The sequence below is a fragment of the Podarcis raffonei genome, chromosome 5 (assembly GCF_027172205.1).
Source record: "Podarcis raffonei isolate rPodRaf1 chromosome 5, rPodRaf1.pri, whole genome shotgun sequence".
Lineage (NCBI taxonomy): Eukaryota > Metazoa > Chordata > Lepidosauria > Squamata > Lacertidae > Podarcis > Podarcis raffonei.
In genome coordinates, this window is record NC_070606.1 from 80,412,547 (window position 1) to 80,430,540 (window position 17,994).

General features: G+C 47.1%; 1 protein-coding gene across 1 annotated transcript in view; it reads left to right on the forward strand.

Moving 5' to 3' along the window:
• KCNAB1 (potassium voltage-gated channel subfamily A regulatory beta subunit 1) overlaps window positions 1-17,994 on the forward strand; it is a 160,832-nt gene that overhangs the window by 77,823 nt on the left and 65,015 nt on the right. The window contains exon 2 of the mRNA XM_053390342.1: window positions 10,483-10,526. Within this exon, the coding sequence (XP_053246317.1) occupies window positions 10,483-10,526 (44 nt within the window). The remainder of the gene's footprint in view (window positions 1-10,482; window positions 10,527-17,994) is intronic.

The following is a 17,994-nucleotide window of genomic DNA, read 5'->3' on the forward strand; positions in this document are numbered from 1 at the left end:
CCTGTACAACGCTCCACGTGCATGGCCTGCCCACCAATCTGGCCTTGGACGACAGGCCACAGCGTGTGGTGCACGCCACCTGGGAGTTCCGCGGGGACGGACCAATGGAGCGGCTGCTGCAGGTGGCGCATGCAGACTGCGTTCCTCCTCCAGGTCTGCAGGCAGCTGCGGGACGGGCTTGCAGGGTATTTATATTTCTAAAAATATAGTCCGGCCCCCCACAAGGTCCGAGGGACAGTGGACCAGCCACCTGATGAAAAAGTTTGCTGACCCCTGATCTAGTGGTATTCTTGTAGATGTTTACTGGTGCTAAGATAGAGGGGGAAGTTGCTATTCCATTACTATCCTCCATGCTTTGTAGATTATTGCTGCATTGTGCACCTTGTTATGTATGTTTATTGCGCTTCATTTGACATGTTGCAAGCTGCTCTGGGAACAACTTTGTGGGCAAATAGCGTGCATATAAATATGACAATGATGAAACCATAAGCTCTGCCTCCTGACTGCACCCAGACCCAAATCATTCACCTGACAGCCTTCAAAAAACCTTAGCTAAGTTGGTGGAGAGCTTGTAAAAGTTTGAAGAGGATTTTTTCCCCACTTATTATTTAGTTAAAATATCTATACACTTACAAAAGTTTGAGGTGGCTGACAGACAATTACCTTACAACGAAGAAAACAGCAGTGTGGAACCTTTGACCCTCCAGATTTTGGACTTCAATACCCATCAGCCTCACTCACGATGTTTGGTGGTCAGGGATGTTGGGAGATGTCGTGCAAAAACACCTGGAGAGCCACAGGTTCCCACCGCTGCAATAAAATCAAGGCCTTGCATTTCATGTGATTCTTCTTCAGGAGCACCTGCATCTCGCATTATTATGCAATACTAAAAGTAACTCTAGCAAATGCTCTTAAAATACATCACTGTTTTGCAATTCCAAGAACCTAGCTGAGAATGTTCCCTCTGCCCCCTTCTGCCTCCATACACGGAGATCCAAAAAGGCTTTTCCCAACCGCTGAGCTAATTTCCAGTCTTGGAGCCCAGCTGAGAGAATACTTCTGAGCCCACCCCACGTATGACTTTGTTGTTTGAAAGACTCTCCCCACTGCTCTGTTTTATCCCTGTTTGCTACAGCAACTCATATTCTAAGACACGGGCCAGATAAAAGTCCCCTCCCCCAGACTCCACTGATTTTGGCAGAGAAAAAGAAAAGTGGAGACAGTATTGGCGTGGGCAGAGTGTGGAGCCCTGATAGCAATGCAGATCAAGGTCTTCCTGGACCTCAGACTGATCATTTGACGAATGGAGACGGGGAGTAGCTCCCATCCTCAATTGACCTGCATGGGTCACCTAAAGGGCAGAGGCTGGGTGCCTCTTTGTCCTCTGTGTATGTGTGTGAGAACAAAAGTGTGGGGTGGCCCCACAGATAGAAGGGCTTTTCTGCCAGCCTGACACCCACCTACCACTGCGATCCAGTCCCCAGAGGATTGGCAGAGGTTGAATGTAGCCTTCAGACCAAGAAATATTAGCCATCCCTGTTCTTAGACAGGTAGCTGTGGCATCTCAACTGGCCTTCTGCTGGGTTGCTTGCTTCTTGTGGGTGGGCAGGGAAAGGAAATGTTTTGAATGCACCTACAAATTCTTTATCAGCCTTGCTGTGCCTCCCCCCCCCCAATAACTGGCTTTGTTAAGCCTAATTCTCAGAGAGCCAGTGACAGTTTTCATTGCATGAAAAATGAGCGAGCTGCAGGTCCCTTAATTTTTAATATTCGGTGAAACAATATTTTGAAGTTTCATTTCTGTTGTGTACTTAAAAATGAGTACAGATGAGTTTTTCCTGCGCTGCCAAGGCAACCTTAATCTTTCACCTGCAAAAAAAGAAAAATTATTCGACTGACACCTGCCAAAAAAAAAATTGCACCACTAAATGTCTTGCAGCACGAACATTTCTATAGCAGATGATAGCATTCATCACATCTTCATTAGAAGGCAATAACCTGCCAAATACTCTGTTTGATGGCATGCTTACTGAATAGCAAGGGAGCTTGACAAAGAGAGGAGTCATAGAATCATAGAATTGTAGAGTTGGATTATGGTGCTGGAGGAGACTCTTGAGAGTCCCATGGACTGCAAGAAGATCAAACCTATCCATTCTTAGGGAAATCAGCCCTGAGTCCTCACTGGAAGGACAGATCCTGAAGCTGAGACTCCAATACTTTGGCCACCTCATGAGAAGAGAAGACTCCCTGGAAAAGACCCTGATGCTGGGAAAGATGGAGGGCACAAGGAGAAGGGGACGACAGAGGACGAGATGGTTGGACAGTGTTCTCAAAGCTACCGGCATGAGTTTGACCAATACGCGGGAGGCAGTGGAAGACAGGAGTGCTTGGCGTGCTCTGGTCCCGACACGAAGAGTCGGACACGACTAAATGACTAAGCAACAACAAGAGTTGGAAGGGATCATGAGGGAATCTTTTGCCCAATTTGGGGCTTAAACCCAAGACCCTGAGTGTTTGCTCCAGAGCTTTTAGGTACCGTATTTTTTGCTCTATAAGACTCACTTTTTCCCTCCTAAAAAGTAAGGGGAAATGTGTGTGCATCTTATGGAGCGAATGCAGGCTGCGCAGCTATCCCAGAAGCCAGAAAAGCAAGAGGGATAGCTGCTTTCTCTGGGCTGCGTTCCCTCTTGCTGTTCTGGCTTCTGGGATTCATAATATATTTTTTCTTGTTTTCCTCCTCCAAAAACTAGGTGCGTCTTGTGGTCTGGTGCGTCTTATAGAGCGAAAAATACGGTGTGTGTGTGTGTGTGTGTGTGTGTGTGTGTGTGTGTATTGGATAGAAAGCAACATTATTTCCACACTCAAATTATATACATTGGGGTACACACACAGCTGATTGCCGGTGCATACATAGCACTGCGCAGGTCATCTGATCTGCGGTGTTTTGTGGGTTTTGGCTCCCCCAGCAAAAAAGTCTGGTTTCAAACTACGTGGGGCAAAGGCAGGTCAATTGACAGAGAGGCATGCCCCCCCATCCACTGAACATGGCCTGCCAAGAGAAGGATCTAGATTCATTCCACACCAGATCCATTCCACACCCACCCACCCACCACCACTTAGTTATCATAACACAGTTTTCTCTTCTTGCCTTCAGTGGATTCTCTTCCTGATTAACACTTCAACATCGGGTTGCTGAGAAGGGAGCTGTAAAGCTAAATGACTGCTTAAGGAAACTTAAAGTGATAATGGATGACTTCTGTTGCGTGCCTTAGGCACTCTCTCAAATTATTTATAAGCACGTGGATAGTGCAGTTATGGAGACAAACAAGCTGCGGGGGAGATTTTGTCTCCCTACAGTAAAACAGGATAAAGAACCGTCGTGTTGACTGGTGAAAATTGTCACCAGGCAGTGGGTGACATGTACAGTATCTAAGCTACTTCTTCTTGCTCACCTCTGTTTACTCACATTAATTCTTCCCTCTTCTGGGCAGTGGCAACTGGTGAGGAGAGACAGAGGACAATGAAGCCAGGATATGTACCTGAGTTTAAATGCATATCAACAACATGTTGGTGTGGACACGAGGGTCTGTGCCCAGCTTCGTCCGCTTGCACTTCTGGGAGTTCTCGGTCCACATACTGCTTGAGCCTACCTTGTAAAATTTTAAGCATAACCTTGCTAGTGTGTGAAATGAGTGCAATTGTGTGGTAGTTGGAGCATTCTTTGGCACTGCCCTTCTTTGGGATTGGGATGTAGACTGATCTTCTCCAATCCTCTGGCCACTGCTGAGTTTTCCAAACTGGCTGGCATATTGAGTGTAGCACCTTAACAGCATCATCTTTTAAAATTTTAAATAGTTCATCTGGAATATCATCACTGATGTGTGTTACTATATCTTTAAGATGAAGAGAATCTTAAAAGCAAGGCCCCATAAGGGTGCAGTGTATCTCACAGGAATATACCACCCCCATGCTCAGGGGGGTCTTGTAAGTGCACAGTCCTCCCCTCATCCTATCATAATGATGGACATTTCATTAGTCAACCATGAATTGCAATTTAGCCCTCAGCAGGATGGTTGTGGACTTAAAAAAACACACACACAAGAGAGAGAAACACAATAATTTCTATACGTATTTTAAAAGGCAAAGTGGATTTGAGTTCCCTAAAGAGCATGTTGAAGTGGGTGGAACATTTCACAAAGTAATCTAGAATTCTACGTCATCCCACAAGATCAGTTTTGAGCTCTCTAGCCTGTAATGTTCCGTCTGCCACACAGACAGCTGTAACCTTACAGCATTTTAAATACTACATTTGGTAACTGATAAGTAGTGAAAAGAAGCCAACCCCCCCCCACCTATATTTAAAAAAAAAAAACAACCACCATTTTTTCATTTCCAGAGCTCACTGTAATTTTGGGTTTCAGTTTGTGGAGTTTAAAGATCCATCCAAATCAACGTACCTTAAGGAATGAACGGTGTTCTGTGAAAAAGCTGTAGTGGGAAAAGGCTTTTAAAGGGGGGCATTCTTTGGTTAGGAAAATTGGTGCCAAGGCAATGAAAGAAAACAAATGTATTTAAGACTCACGCACATCATCATCAAACCTTTTACAGTGGTACCTCAGGTTACATACGCTTCAGGTTAATACGCTTCAGGATACACACTCCGCTAACCCAGAAATGGTGCTTCAGGTTAAGAACTTTGCTTCAGGATAAGAACAGAAATAGGGCTCCTGCGGCATGGCGGCAGCAGGAGGCCCCATTAGCTAAAGTGGTGCTTCAGGTTAAGAACAGTTTCAGGTTAAGAACGGACCTCTGGAACGAATTAAGTACTTAACCCGAGGTACTACTGTATTGGCATCACATACAAACATCCATAGCAAATCAATACAGAATCCATAGCATTTACAGTGGTACCTCAGTGTAATGGTTTTAGGGGTTGCTCGTGCGTAAGTTACCGCCGCTCTGGGCTAGGTTGCCTGGTTAAACCTTTTCTGTCTGGACAGCCATCCACTCCGTGGCTGTTCAGTCGCTAGCAGAATCCGTCAGTGGGCGTTTCTTGAACCTCTTCCAGCAAAGAAGTTCTTTGACGCCAAATCGCCGCCTACTATCCCTGCGCGGAAGTCTTCTGTGCAGGGTGGGTGTGGGCAGCGGAGGACCCGTGCTCTCCTCACTGGTCTCCTGCGAGGAGTCCTGGAGCCTCCTCTCCGCTTCCCCCATCGGCCCCCCTCTATCCCTGGTGTTACGCTGATTTTCTTCCCCAGCCGGAGAGCTGCCTCTCTCCGTGCTTGGCCCTTCTCCAGCATCACTGTGGAGCCTTGCCTCCTCCTCTAGTTCCGATGGCAGTTCCCTGACACTCAGGTTAAGAACTTAATTCATTCTGGAGGTCCGTTCTTAACCTGAAAATGTTCTTAACCTGAGGTACTACTTTAGCTAATGGGGCCTCCCGCTGCCACCATGCAATTTCTGTTCTCATCCTGAAGCAAAGTTCTTAACCCAAGGTACTATTTCTGGGTTAGCGGAGTCTGTAACCTGAAGTGTCTGTAACCTGAGGTACCACTGTCTATGGTACTTTGGGGGGGGGGAGAGGCATACATAGCTTTCCCTGTGTGAAAATGTACTTGTCAGGGTTAGACAGGTTTACAGTCTTTCTCATACCGTCCAACATTCCTCAGATGAAAGTAGGGACATTTCTCACTCTCCTCCAAGACTCCTTGCTCCCCCTTCATTCCCACCCAGGGTGGCCCTGCCTTCTGCCTGCCCCTCAGAGCCAGCCTGGCATGTGGGGCTGAGCCCCACCAGTGGCAGCCTCTTCAACTCTTCCTCACTTGCTCTCCAGCAGCCACTACAAGCTGCCTAAGGGAGGAGGCTGACAGTGGCGGCCATGAACAGGCAACAGGGATGCTCCCTCATAGAAATCAGAAGCTGGGGTGGCTTTCATAATTCCAGGACTGTCCCTGGAAAATCGGGACGCTCAGAGGGTTTTAGAAGGCATCTGGTTGGCTTCTTTCAGAAGTGGATGCTGGGCTAGATGAACCATTGGCCTGATCATGGAATGTCCTGCTTTTCCTTAGGACGTCCCTATTTTCATTGGAGAAATGCTGGCAGGTGTGAAATAGGGTGACATTATTTTCAGCAGAGAAATGTTGGAAGGCATGTATGAGTTAGTGTGGCAGTGACTGATGTAGGGACCTTTCCTCCATCAATGGGGGGGCATGTCCTCCCCTCATTTTGCAGCCTCAATTCATACAGTGTTACCTCAGGTTACAGACGCTTCAGGTTACAGACTCTGCTAACCCAGAAATAGTACCTTGGGTTAAGAAACTTGCTTCAGGATGAGAACAGAAATTGTTAAGTTGTGGGTGAACATATCAGACGACACAGCTATTCTTCAAACAGCTCTTGTTTATTCACAGGCCAGGCCAGAACTGAACTGAAGGGTTCAGCCTGCCTGCTTATATAGAGCTTCACTAGAACACAACAGTAACAACTTTCTGTAACTATCCAATCACTGAATGTCACTTTCGATCCCTTATTTGCATATGTGGACCTGAGTGAAAACTATCTACAGTATCCCCCTGCTGGCCCAGGGTGAGAACTTCAGTACATAACAGAAATCGTGCTTCGGTGGCGCGGCGGCAGCGGGAGGCCCCATTAGCTAAAGTGGTGTCTCAGGTTAAGAACAGTTTCAGGTTAAGAATGGACCTCCAGAACGAATTAAGTTCTTAATCCCAGGTACCACTGTATTCTGTTCCTGCAGATGTGACAGCCATTATCTCACAGCTGTGTTTTGTCGTGGGCCCACTGCTGCCATTTAGTGATATGTCGTGCCTCCACAGCAGCCATTTTCTCAAAATTTCAAGTGTGTGCTAAGGGTAATGGATGGAAATTAGTCTGGTTTCATCAGCTTGGCTCAATGAAGACCAATTTGAGCAGACTTTGTTTTTTGTTTTTGTTTTTAACTCATCTGCCTATCCAAACTCAGCAGGTTTGTGTTGTAATCCTACAGCGCCCAGCAGTTTATTACACGCGTAGGGCAGGTCAAACTGCGTTATTTCTTGGCCAAGTCTCTAGCTCTATGAGCCGCTAAGTTTGATTCCATCAGAAGTAAGCCATGTTAAGAGAAAAACAGTTCAGGCATGTTTTGCTTTAAAATAATGCATGTTCACAGCTGCATAAAATTACCCAGAAGGCTAGAGCTGCTGACGGTTTCTTGAATCAAAGGTGGAGAGATTGTTAGCAAATTATACCTTTTATCTTAGCAAAACAGGGGGAAAGCACCCAAATTGCTATCAGTACAGCTGATAATTTAAGTGCTCCAGCAGAAAGGTATAATTAAAAGGGGGTTACATGCTACAGAGATCACTTTGAGCCAGGGTCCATGTTTAACGTAGCACGCTCGTTAGCCTTAATGATAGTGATCTTTCCTGACATCTTGCTTTATTAATTCTACTGTCTTTTGAGTGTGTTCTCTCACAATAACTGATGCGGGGGCTGGTAATCACACCAAATCACAGATGTACCGAAGCCAGATTACTGTAAAGCCTTGCAAAGCATGCAGAAGTTTGAACTGGTGCAAAAATGCAATCTCTGGGTTACGAATATTGCCAATGCATTAATCAGTGTTACTACAGTGCATGCAAAATGCTGACTAGATTATCCGAAATTGAAGATGCGCTGCACACCTCACGTCAGGTCACACTTCTCTAAATATATCCACTTATTTCCCCAACTACAACATGAAGCTTCAGCAGAAGCCTCTCTGGTAATAAAAAGACAATACATCCTTCTTGAAAACAGCTAACGGAATAGATCTGTACAGCCGTGCCCCAAATTGCAGTATCGTCTCCACATCCTCAGACGCGCAAATCCAATAATGTCCAGCCCATTCCAATCTTCCTCTTTGTGCAGACATTAAGAAGCCATCCAGTATTGCTTCTTGAGAGGTATTTAGCATTCAGACTCTTACAGCAATTATCATTGCCTGTGAAACCCATACTTAAGACTTCAGGGTTATGAAATCGTAACAATAAAAAGCTGTTGGAGAATCAGAAGCCTCATCTATCCAGTTCTGAAAGCGGTGTTGAAATGTCTGAGTGCCATAGGTGAGCCTAGAGGCAAGGAGAAGGGTTTGCCTAAAGGCCAAATGAAGCGTGATGATAATTGGATAATTGCAATTAACATGTCTAGCTTGAAAAAATCAAATAGCAGCCATGGGTGGGGAGAGAAAGAAGCGCACAGGCAATAAGATCAGGACCCAATGTGTAGGGGAAGCGGTGAACCCTTTCCTCCCATGCTGCAGCCCTGATGGAAATAGTACAGTGGCTGCTATTGGTTCCTGGAAGGAAGTCTCCATTGGTGCCTGTGGGGGTTATTGCCAGGGTTTTTGAAGTAGTGGAGAGGACAGATAAAAAAAGGTAAGGGACCCTTGGACGGTTAAGTCTGGTCAAAGGTGACCATGGGGTTGTAGGGCTCATCTCGCTTTCAGGCCAAGGGAGCCGGCATTTGTCCACAGACAGCTTTCCAGGTCATGTGGCCAGCATGACTAAACCGCTTCTGGCACAATGGAACATGGTGATGGAAACCAGAGTGCATGGAAACACCGTTTACCTTCCTGCCGCAGTGGTAGAAGTGTGACTAGCCCAAGGTCACCCAGCAGCTGCATGTGGAGGAGTGGGGAAGCGAACCCGGTTCACCAGACTACAAGACTACCGCTCTTAACCAGTACACCACACTGTTGGCTTCACTCAGTGGTATATTGCTAGTGAAACCACCGCCACTTCTGAGTCCCTCTGCTAGCAGCGTCCGCTGGAGGGAGTCAAGACTTCCTTCCTCCAGTGGGTGCTGCAAGCAAAGAGAGGCCAGGCCAAGGAGCCTTAAGCTGCTAGGGAAGGAGCGTTAGAGAGCAGCAAGAAGGCAGGGACCTTCAGTCCTTGCAACTGCCTCTTTGGGACAGGACCTACTGGGAACTGTTGCTGTGATCATTAGGTCTGCACTCCTTTGGTTTCTTTGAATAAGGAGTTAACTTCACTGACACTGGATGTTTTATTGCTGACTTGCCTCTGCCTCTGCCTCCAGACAGCTGGCTTTGGCCTTTAATGTCTTGAGATCAGATTACCTGAAAGAACTTTTCTTCCTTGAAGTCCCTTACCTAAGGACTATCCTCAGAGACTCATCTCCAGATGCCCTCATTGAATGAGGTGTGGCAGATGTGTATTTAGGACAGGACCATTTCAGAGGTAGCACCCCAGTGGAGTGTTCCACTAGGGAGGCCTGTTCATCGCACGTCAGAGAAAATTTTGGAATTATAGAAAATATAGAATGAAAATTGAAGTGCGAGAGAGAAGGGCTGAGCAAGGGTGGGGTGTGAACGTTGTGCTTGCAAGAGAACCAGGAGAGAAGGACAAAGTAGCACGTAAGCAGGAGAAGCTGTAGGAGGATGAAGGATGAAGGATGAACTATGAAGGCCGTTGCTATGTCAGAAGGGTGTTGTTATGCTACTTGACTTAGGCAGGCAGAATACCTGTTGTTTATGAAAGCTCAACGTTTAAATATTACTGTGCCTTTTACCTGGCATGACACTTTCCTCTTTTGCATCCATTGCAATGCTTTTAATAAAAGAACGTCCTGTTTTGCTAACCTCTGGAGTCTAGATTTTATTGGCCGTCCAGGCTGAACCCACAAGGTATTGGGTAGTGAACCCAAATATTTCCCTGACATTGTTGTTGTTGGCATCTGTCTGCCTTGAGAGGCAATAGAGTGCAACTCTTGGGGTGAAGTCAAACTGCTGCGTTAGCAGCACCAAAGCGACCTCCCCAGGGGGCAAGCCTGGGTAGTGTGTATGGAGGTCCTGGGTTGCCCAGAAGACAAGACCTCTCAGCCTCCCTGAAGTAGTCCAAAGGAAAGCAGAGCTATGTTTGGCACCAGTCTGGCTGCAGGAGTTGCTGGAAGGAGACATACAAGGCGCCATCCAACCATCTTAGAGACTCCACTCCAGATTTGTATAGGGTTTAACAAACCAGGGTTCCCTGACAACACTTGTTTTCCTTTGCTCTTTTCTGGACTAGAAGAAAACCTGTTTGTTTCTCCAGGCCTTTTAGGGGTGCATGTTTAATTCATTGGTTTTATTCTCTTCCATTGAGGTTTTCATGCTGCACGAGATCTCCTCCCCTTTTTTCTTACAGTTTATAATTGTACTCTTAATGTTTCTACAAGCCATCCAGAAAACTTTATTAATGGGTAATATATAAATACTTCTAATAAATGCACACATGGAAGGTACTATCTTACAAATTGCATATACACCTGGTGTGCAGATATTGGGAAGGTGATGCTCACTAGTATGTGTGCAGGCAATGTGTGCAAAACATGTATATGATTAGCACATGTTACTGCCTGCACACAGATAAATCTGGTAACAGTAATCATATAATTTCTTTATTATATCAGTTGAAATTTGAGCTAATTGTCTTCTTATTTTGATTCTAGAAACCTTGGAAAGTCTGGATTAAGAGTTTCGTGTCTGGGGCTAGGTGAGTATTTTATTGTTACTTTAAGGATAGAGGGAAGAAATTATACCAGCCATGTTCATTTGCATGATTCTGCTGATGGTAGCTCTGGGTTAAAATGTGAATAATAGTGTTTGCCATGTTCTTATTGCCACTGTTTATTCCATTTCTTAGATGCCCAGTATAATGCAAAAATATATTATGAAAAATATACACAAGTTAAAATGGTGACAACAAGCACTTACATATTATTATACTCCCACAATGCAATCCCAACCATGTTGATTCAGAAGTAGATCATATTGAATTCAGTGGGGCTTACTCCCAGGTAAGTGGGGTTATGATTGCAGCCTAATGCTGAAAGTAACAAACAGATACCCCCACCCCCTTCCAAGCGCAGGCATGCCAACATGATCAGCAAGAAATAACTAGCCACTTAAAACACCCATAAAGATAAGCGAGATATTAACAAGCAAGTCAAATGCCTGATGCTTAAAATATGTTAGCAGAGGTGCTGGCAGGTGAATTTCCTTGAGGAGAGTATTCCACAAATGGGAAGCCAGTACTGTTTTTGATTTGAAAATTTGCATGAATACATGACATGTGCATTTATTTGACTTCACTTTCTATGAAACTGTATCAATGTTGCATGCATCTAGTTCATCTACACGGGCATATAAAAATATTATATTCCATACATATTGCATATTTTTGCCTTTAGTGCCTCTAAGATCAAACAGCACTTTCAAACAGATAATCTGCGCAGTCAAGAAAGCAGTTTATTTAACATTTTCGAGTCCCGTGTATGATGAATTTAAGTGCAGCTAGATTTAGGAACAGTAATTTCAAATCAAGCAAGATTCAGAGTTGTGCCCCCAGAAAGAAAAGAAATTTTTCTACTCAGATTTGTAGCTTCCAATGTTCTTATTCAGGGGATAGATTTCTGTGTTCTATTATGGGTGTACATATATTGGGCAGTAGACCAAAAAATCCATCAACTTTCCATTTAGAGGAAGAGCACAATCCAGGCCTATAAACATGCATTGCAGTGACATTTTCAAAGAGACCCCAGTTTGCATGCAGGTCCAACCAGTAATGCGTTCTATGTGTGTCATTTGCTCACTGCCTCTAAATCTAAGACGACTTTGAAATTCATACCTCTAGAGTTTGCTTATCGTACGGGGGCTCTTTCTGAAAACCTTCCACTGTGTGGAATCTGGCACAGCTTAGCATACCTCACTGTGTTGCTATGAGACGTAAGCTTTTCGACGCTGTGGGGTCCATAGATGAGAGTGAAAACATAATAATCAAATTTGACTGCTCCCAAGGCTTTGTGCAACCTGAAATTGGATTAATCCTGAGAAAACGTATCAATTTATAAGCAGAGATATCTAAACATCCTCAAGACCATACCCTGGCAACAAAGTGTACCCTATAGCCTGAAATGCAACCTGTTCATTGCCACAAAACCCTTCTTTATTTATATGACTTTTCCCATAACCACAGGGCTCTGCTGCCTATTGATATTCTCACAGTGGACTTCAGAAGTAGGTCCACATGGAAGAGGAATTTGCCAGATTCACACACTGCAACTATTTCTGTTTACCAGGGATATATTTTCTGGTACCAGTCCCTGGTAAATCACTGGACTTTTTGAACCTGATTTCTTTTTCCTTTGGGGAATCCTAAGTTAAAAATTTGTTAGAGTGCAATTAAGGTTGGTGGAGAAATTTGATTCAGTTCACATTTAAAGGCAAATCTTTCTAATATGTGCATCCTAAGATATTATAGATGAACTGAAATATAGCCATCCATCAAAATTATCAATTCTCTGAGTTTTCTGAGGCAGTTCTCCAATCAAATAATGTGTGCCAAAATGGATGTACTTGAAGAATGTGTGCATGGATACATGCATGAGTGAAAATAATAATAATAATAATAATAATAATAATAATAATAATAATAATAATAATTTATTTGTACCCCGCCCATCTGGCTGGGTTTCCCCAGCCACTCTGGGCGGCTTCTGACAAAGATTAAAAATACATCAAAATGTCACAAAATAACATGTATAAATGTCATATGTCCAGGGGGGCTGCTTATAAAAATATTTGCATTAGATTGCATACAAAACGGTATATGAGGAGAAATTTGCACTAAAAAGCTGGTGGATATTTGTTCATGAAAACTTCAAAATAAAATCAGGAACTGGTCCAGAAAACTGGACTTAAGGGTGTGAAAATGAGAAACAAAGAGAAACAAAAATTGACAGGTTTGGTCATCCTTAGGCGCAAACATTTTCATACTGTCTGATAGCAGCCAAGGGCCAACACTGCACACCTTTTTTTCCCTGAGCCCAAAGAGGGCTCCAATGTCTGACTGCACCAGGTTACTAGGCTTGTGCGAAGGAGGGGGTGATACCTTGGTATTGCTCTTGCAGATGACCTGATTCTAAGTACTGGCAGGCCAGAAGAGGAATGGTGAGTTGAAGGCAAGACAAAGGAAACCTTCTGGCATGCAGCTGGGGCTGCTGAAAAGGCATCTGCTGGGAGCAAGAGGTGCCATTGTTGGCTGGGAGCAAGACAGGACTGAGGATTTATGGGCAGAACAAAGGAATGCATGTGTAAGGGAAGGTGAGAGGGAATCTTGTTCAGATAAGGTTAAAGAACAGAGGGAAATGCAGAAGAAGCAGAAAGGAGTTAAGTTACACAAAGCAGAGGGCTGGGCATAAAACCCTGCCTTTAGTATGAACTTGAACGCCTCTTAAAGATCCAACAATAAAAACATGATAATGTGTAGGATCCTGGTCTTTCTTGAAACCAGTCACACTCTGAAGCAAACGTGAACGGCTCTCATTATAAGGGAGAATTTTACAGATAGTAAAATTCCAACTTTAAGCCCCTGGATCTCAGACAGAATTAACTTTCTTTTATTTCTGGTTTGGTTTGTGTTTGTGTTGTTGTTTTTTTCCCTCTTCTCATTTTGCAATATATAACGGACAAGAACTGTTACAAATATCTTGACTGTCTTTGCATGGTGTTATAGATGTAGGGTAAACCGTAGAAATTAATAAATGCTACGGTTTTTGTTATTTTTATCTCCCGGGCGGCAGCCTGGGAGATGAACCGACACAGGAACGGTTCCCGCTCACAACACCCCCCCCCCCTCTGGGAAGAGGAGAGGCTTTGCAAGAAAGGAGATTCCGATTAAACATTGGGAAAAACTTTCTGACAGTAGGAGCTGTTCGTCAGTGGAACAGACTCCCACGAGAGGTGGTGGACTCTTCTTCCTTGGAGGTTTTTAAGCTGAGGTTGGATGGCTGTCAGTCATGGATGCTTTAGCTGAGATTCCTGCATTGCAGTGGGTTGGACCAGATGATTCTATAATTCTAGGAGCCGATGTGGCCTCAGAATAAGCAGGTGAGGGAGCCCAGCCAGCCAGTCCACCAGCTCTTGCTGTTGGGAATGGACGGACAAGTCCCAGGCCCCTATGGGGCAGTGTGAGGAGGCACTTCTCTTTGGGGGGGGGGGTTCAGCTCAGAGACCTGGGACAGCAGCAGCAGCTGCCCAGAGGACTCCCAAGCAGAGGGGAGGGGAGAGGAGGCTGAGGGAACCCTCCACAAGGGAGTGTGTTCGAAAAAGGGTGAGAGGCTGCTAGCTCTGCAGGCAAAGGGTGACATAACTGGGCTCCTGAGCCCCACAGGGGTGACACAGAAAGAATGTAGTTGGTCAAGGGAGCCGTGGACTCAAAAAGGTTGAAAACCTCTGCATTAGAGGAGTCATGATTGAAAATAATATACATTGTCATGCGGTACAAATAGCACACAAGACAATGCTCCAATCAAGGAGATCTCTCCAAAGTCCACCATGAAACTGGGGGGAGTCCTTGTCTGTTTTTTCCTGCCTCACAGGGATGTCCACTCATGAGTGCTGAGCCCTTTGGGGGGCCCAATTTTTGGGGGGGTTGGGACAGTCCCCCCAATGTTCCCCAAAATCAGGATGCAGAGGAGGTCAAGTGAGAAGCTAAGCAAGGTGTGGCTTCAGTGGCCTGATGTGGAGGTGAAGGAGGTTCGAAGCAGCCTGCTGGAGGAGGAGGAGGAGGAGGAGCCGGCAGCCATTGAAGCTCCTCCTGACATCACACATGATGTCACGCTTGTGACGTCAGCCCCCCATCACCCTTGCATATGATATAAAGAGTTGCCATGCTGTGTAAAAAGAAGAAGAGCTTGCACTTCTGTTATGTACTGAGTTGAATAGGATCCAAACTGCAGCAGTCTGATTGGTCCTAGAACAATAGGATCCAAAAGGCAGCAGTCTGATTGGTCCTAGAACAATAGGATTCAGAATGCAGCAGTCTGATTGGTCCTAGAACAATGCAGCAGTATGATTGGTTGGCAGGAACTACCCAATCATGCTCCAGATAGAAGTGAATCCACAACCTGATTGGCTTACAGTAGAATTCCGGAATTAGCCAATCATGTGCAGCCCATTGTGTAAATAATGTATATAAAGCAGATACTTTGAGGGGACTTTCATTCATTCCTCCTCACCACTATGAGCTGAATAAAGAGCATGAAATCACTTCGCGACTCTGAGTATATTTCACTGGCGACGAGGATGGGATCCCACTGAGCTGACTGCCACACACAGCACCGCAGCACCGCCACCTGCCGCACCGCTGCCTCGCACCGTGTATCCAGGCTTCAGCTCCGGGACACAAGGAACTCAGAATGGCAACCGACAACAGCTTCTCGCCATTCAACCCAGCATCTGGAGACTGGGAAGCGTACGCCTCCCGTTTCACCTTCCTCCTAGAAGCCAAAGGGGTCACCGACGAAGAAGACGCCAAGAAGAGGGCGATATTCTTCAGCGTCTGCGGAGAGGAGACGTTTGAAATCGCCCGGGCTCTCCTTGCGCCTGAAGACGTCGCTACTGTTCCATACAAAACAATAATGGAACAGCTGAAGGGGCACTTTTCGCCGCAGCCCTCAGTGGTGGCTCGTCGAAATGCCTTCTACGCAAAGCGGCAAGCCCCTGGGGAAACCATAACTGGGTTTGTGACCTCTCTCCGCCAAGCCGCCCGGTTCTGCAACTTCTCAGAGCTGGAGAACATGCTTCGTGACCGCCTCGTCGGTGGCCTGAAGGATGAGAAGCTGCAACGACGCCTCTACGCTAAGAAGGACCTAACGTTCCAGGTCGCTCTGGAGGAGGCCCTGGCAACGGAAGCTGCCGAGAGGTCGACACAAGAGGCACGGCCGAGCCAGCTGTCCCAACCGAGGGTCCACCACGAAGACCTCACCGACGACTCAGGATCCGACAGGGAGGAGGTGCACCGAGTACAGCAGCGCACTCAAGCAGCCCACATACCACAGCTGCCTCGACGAGAAGGAGGGAACTGCGCAAGCTGTGGAGAAAGTCACGAGAGGAGGACCTGCCGTTTCCGCAACGCAGAGTGCAGGCAGTGCAGAAAATTGGGACACATCGTCCGGGTGTGTCGGGCTCGGCCCACCCGACGCCAGGCACCAGATGACCAATCCAAGAGCCCCAGGTCCCGGGGCCCAACGCACCAAGGCAACTCGACAGAGCTCACGGACTTCCAGGTATACCAGTTGCCCCACCCCAACGTAGAGAAAATTTATGTTGACGTACAGATAGAGGGGGCCCCATGCCGCATGGAGCTTGACACGGGTTCAACTCTATCCATAATCTCGGCAAGGACCTTAAGGAAACTGTGTCCTACTGGGGGTCCCAAACTCAGGCCGGCCCCATTCACCCTCCGGGACTTCCAAAAACGTAAGGTCCCCACAATGGGGGTGGGGACCTTCAGGGTGCAATACCGAGGGCGGACGCAGCAACTGGACTTGCTTGTGGTCAAGGGCCCCTACATTAGCTTACTGGGATTGGCATGGTTTGGACCACTGGGGCTAGCCGTCACCGGGGTGAACCACACTAGCTTACAAGTGGACGTGGACGCCATATGCAAGGAATTTCCGGGGGTTTTCGATGGGAAATTGGGACAGTATACGGGCCCCCCCATTGCTCTACAGCTTGACCCCGCAGTACGACCGGTCAGGCTCAAGGCCCGCCGGGTCCCGTTCGCCCTGAAACCCCGTATAGACGAGGAATTGGACCGGCTCGTGGAGCAAGGAGTGCTGGAGCCGGTGCCTAATGCCCCCTGGGAAACCCCAATCGTCACGCCCGTCAAGCCTAATGGTTCAGTCCGCATCTGCGCAGACTACAAATGTACCATAAACAAGGCCCTCACGGCCCATGCATACCCAGTGCCAGTGGTCAGCCATGTTCTTGCCACCCTGGCTGGGTCGAAAATTTTTGGCAAGCTGGACTTGGCCCAAGCATATCAACAGCTGCCAGTAGATGAGGCCACAGCAGAGGCACAGACGATTGTGACGCACAGAGGAGCATTCAGGGTAAAGCGGCTGCAATTCGGTGTCAGCGTGGCACCAGGCATATTCCAGAATCTAATGGACTCTCTACTTAAAGGGATTCCTGGCGTCACCCCCTTCTTCGATGATGTGTTGATTGCCGGGCCCACACCAGAGGAGTTTGAGGACCGCCTCCGCACCGTTCTGCACCGTTTCCAGACGGCGGGTCTCAAGGTGAAGCGGGAAAAATGTCTACTAGGAGTGCCTCAGGTGGACTTTCTGGGATTTATGGTGGACGCAGAAGGAGTCCACCCGACTGGGGACAAGGTACGGGCCATTTGTGATGCCCCAGCGCCCAAGAACAAGACTGAACTTCAGGCCTTCTTGGGACTATTGAACTTTTACCATTCCTTCCTTCCCCACAAGGCGGCGGTAGCAGAGCCCCTACACAGACTCCTGGACAAGCGGGCCCCTTGGGTGTGGGGCCAGCGCCAGGAGGCCGCATTCCAGGCAGTCAAGGACTTGCTTGTCTCAAACTCGGTCTTGGCACACTTCGACGAGAGGCTGCCGGTGGTGCTAGCATGCGATGCCTCGCCCTATGGAATTGGCGCTGTCCTGGGACACCAACTCCCGGATGGAAGAGAGGTACCGGTGGCATACTTTTCCCAGACACTCAACGCAACCGAGCGGAACTACTCGCAAATCGACAAGGAGGGTCTGGCAATCGTGAAGGGAGTAAAAAAATTCCATGATTTCTTGTACGGGCGGCCCTTCACCGTGGTGACTGACCACAAGCCGTTGCTTGGCTTATTTGCCCCTGAAAAGCAGACCCCCCAAGTGCTGTCTCCTCGCGTCCTCAGGTGGTCAATTTTCCTTGCCAGCTACCAGTATGCACTGATTCACCGTCCGGGGAAGGCGATGGGCCATGCGGATGCCCTCAGCAGGCTACCACTACCGGAAACAGGCCCCGACCCAGCACCTGCACAAGAGGTTATGAGCCTGGAGCTGCTTCCCGACCGCCCCATTCAGGCACAAGAAGTTGCACACCATTCCAAGAAAGATAGGGTCATCTCCCGGGTCCTGGACTGGGTGTGGAGGGGATGGCCCAGC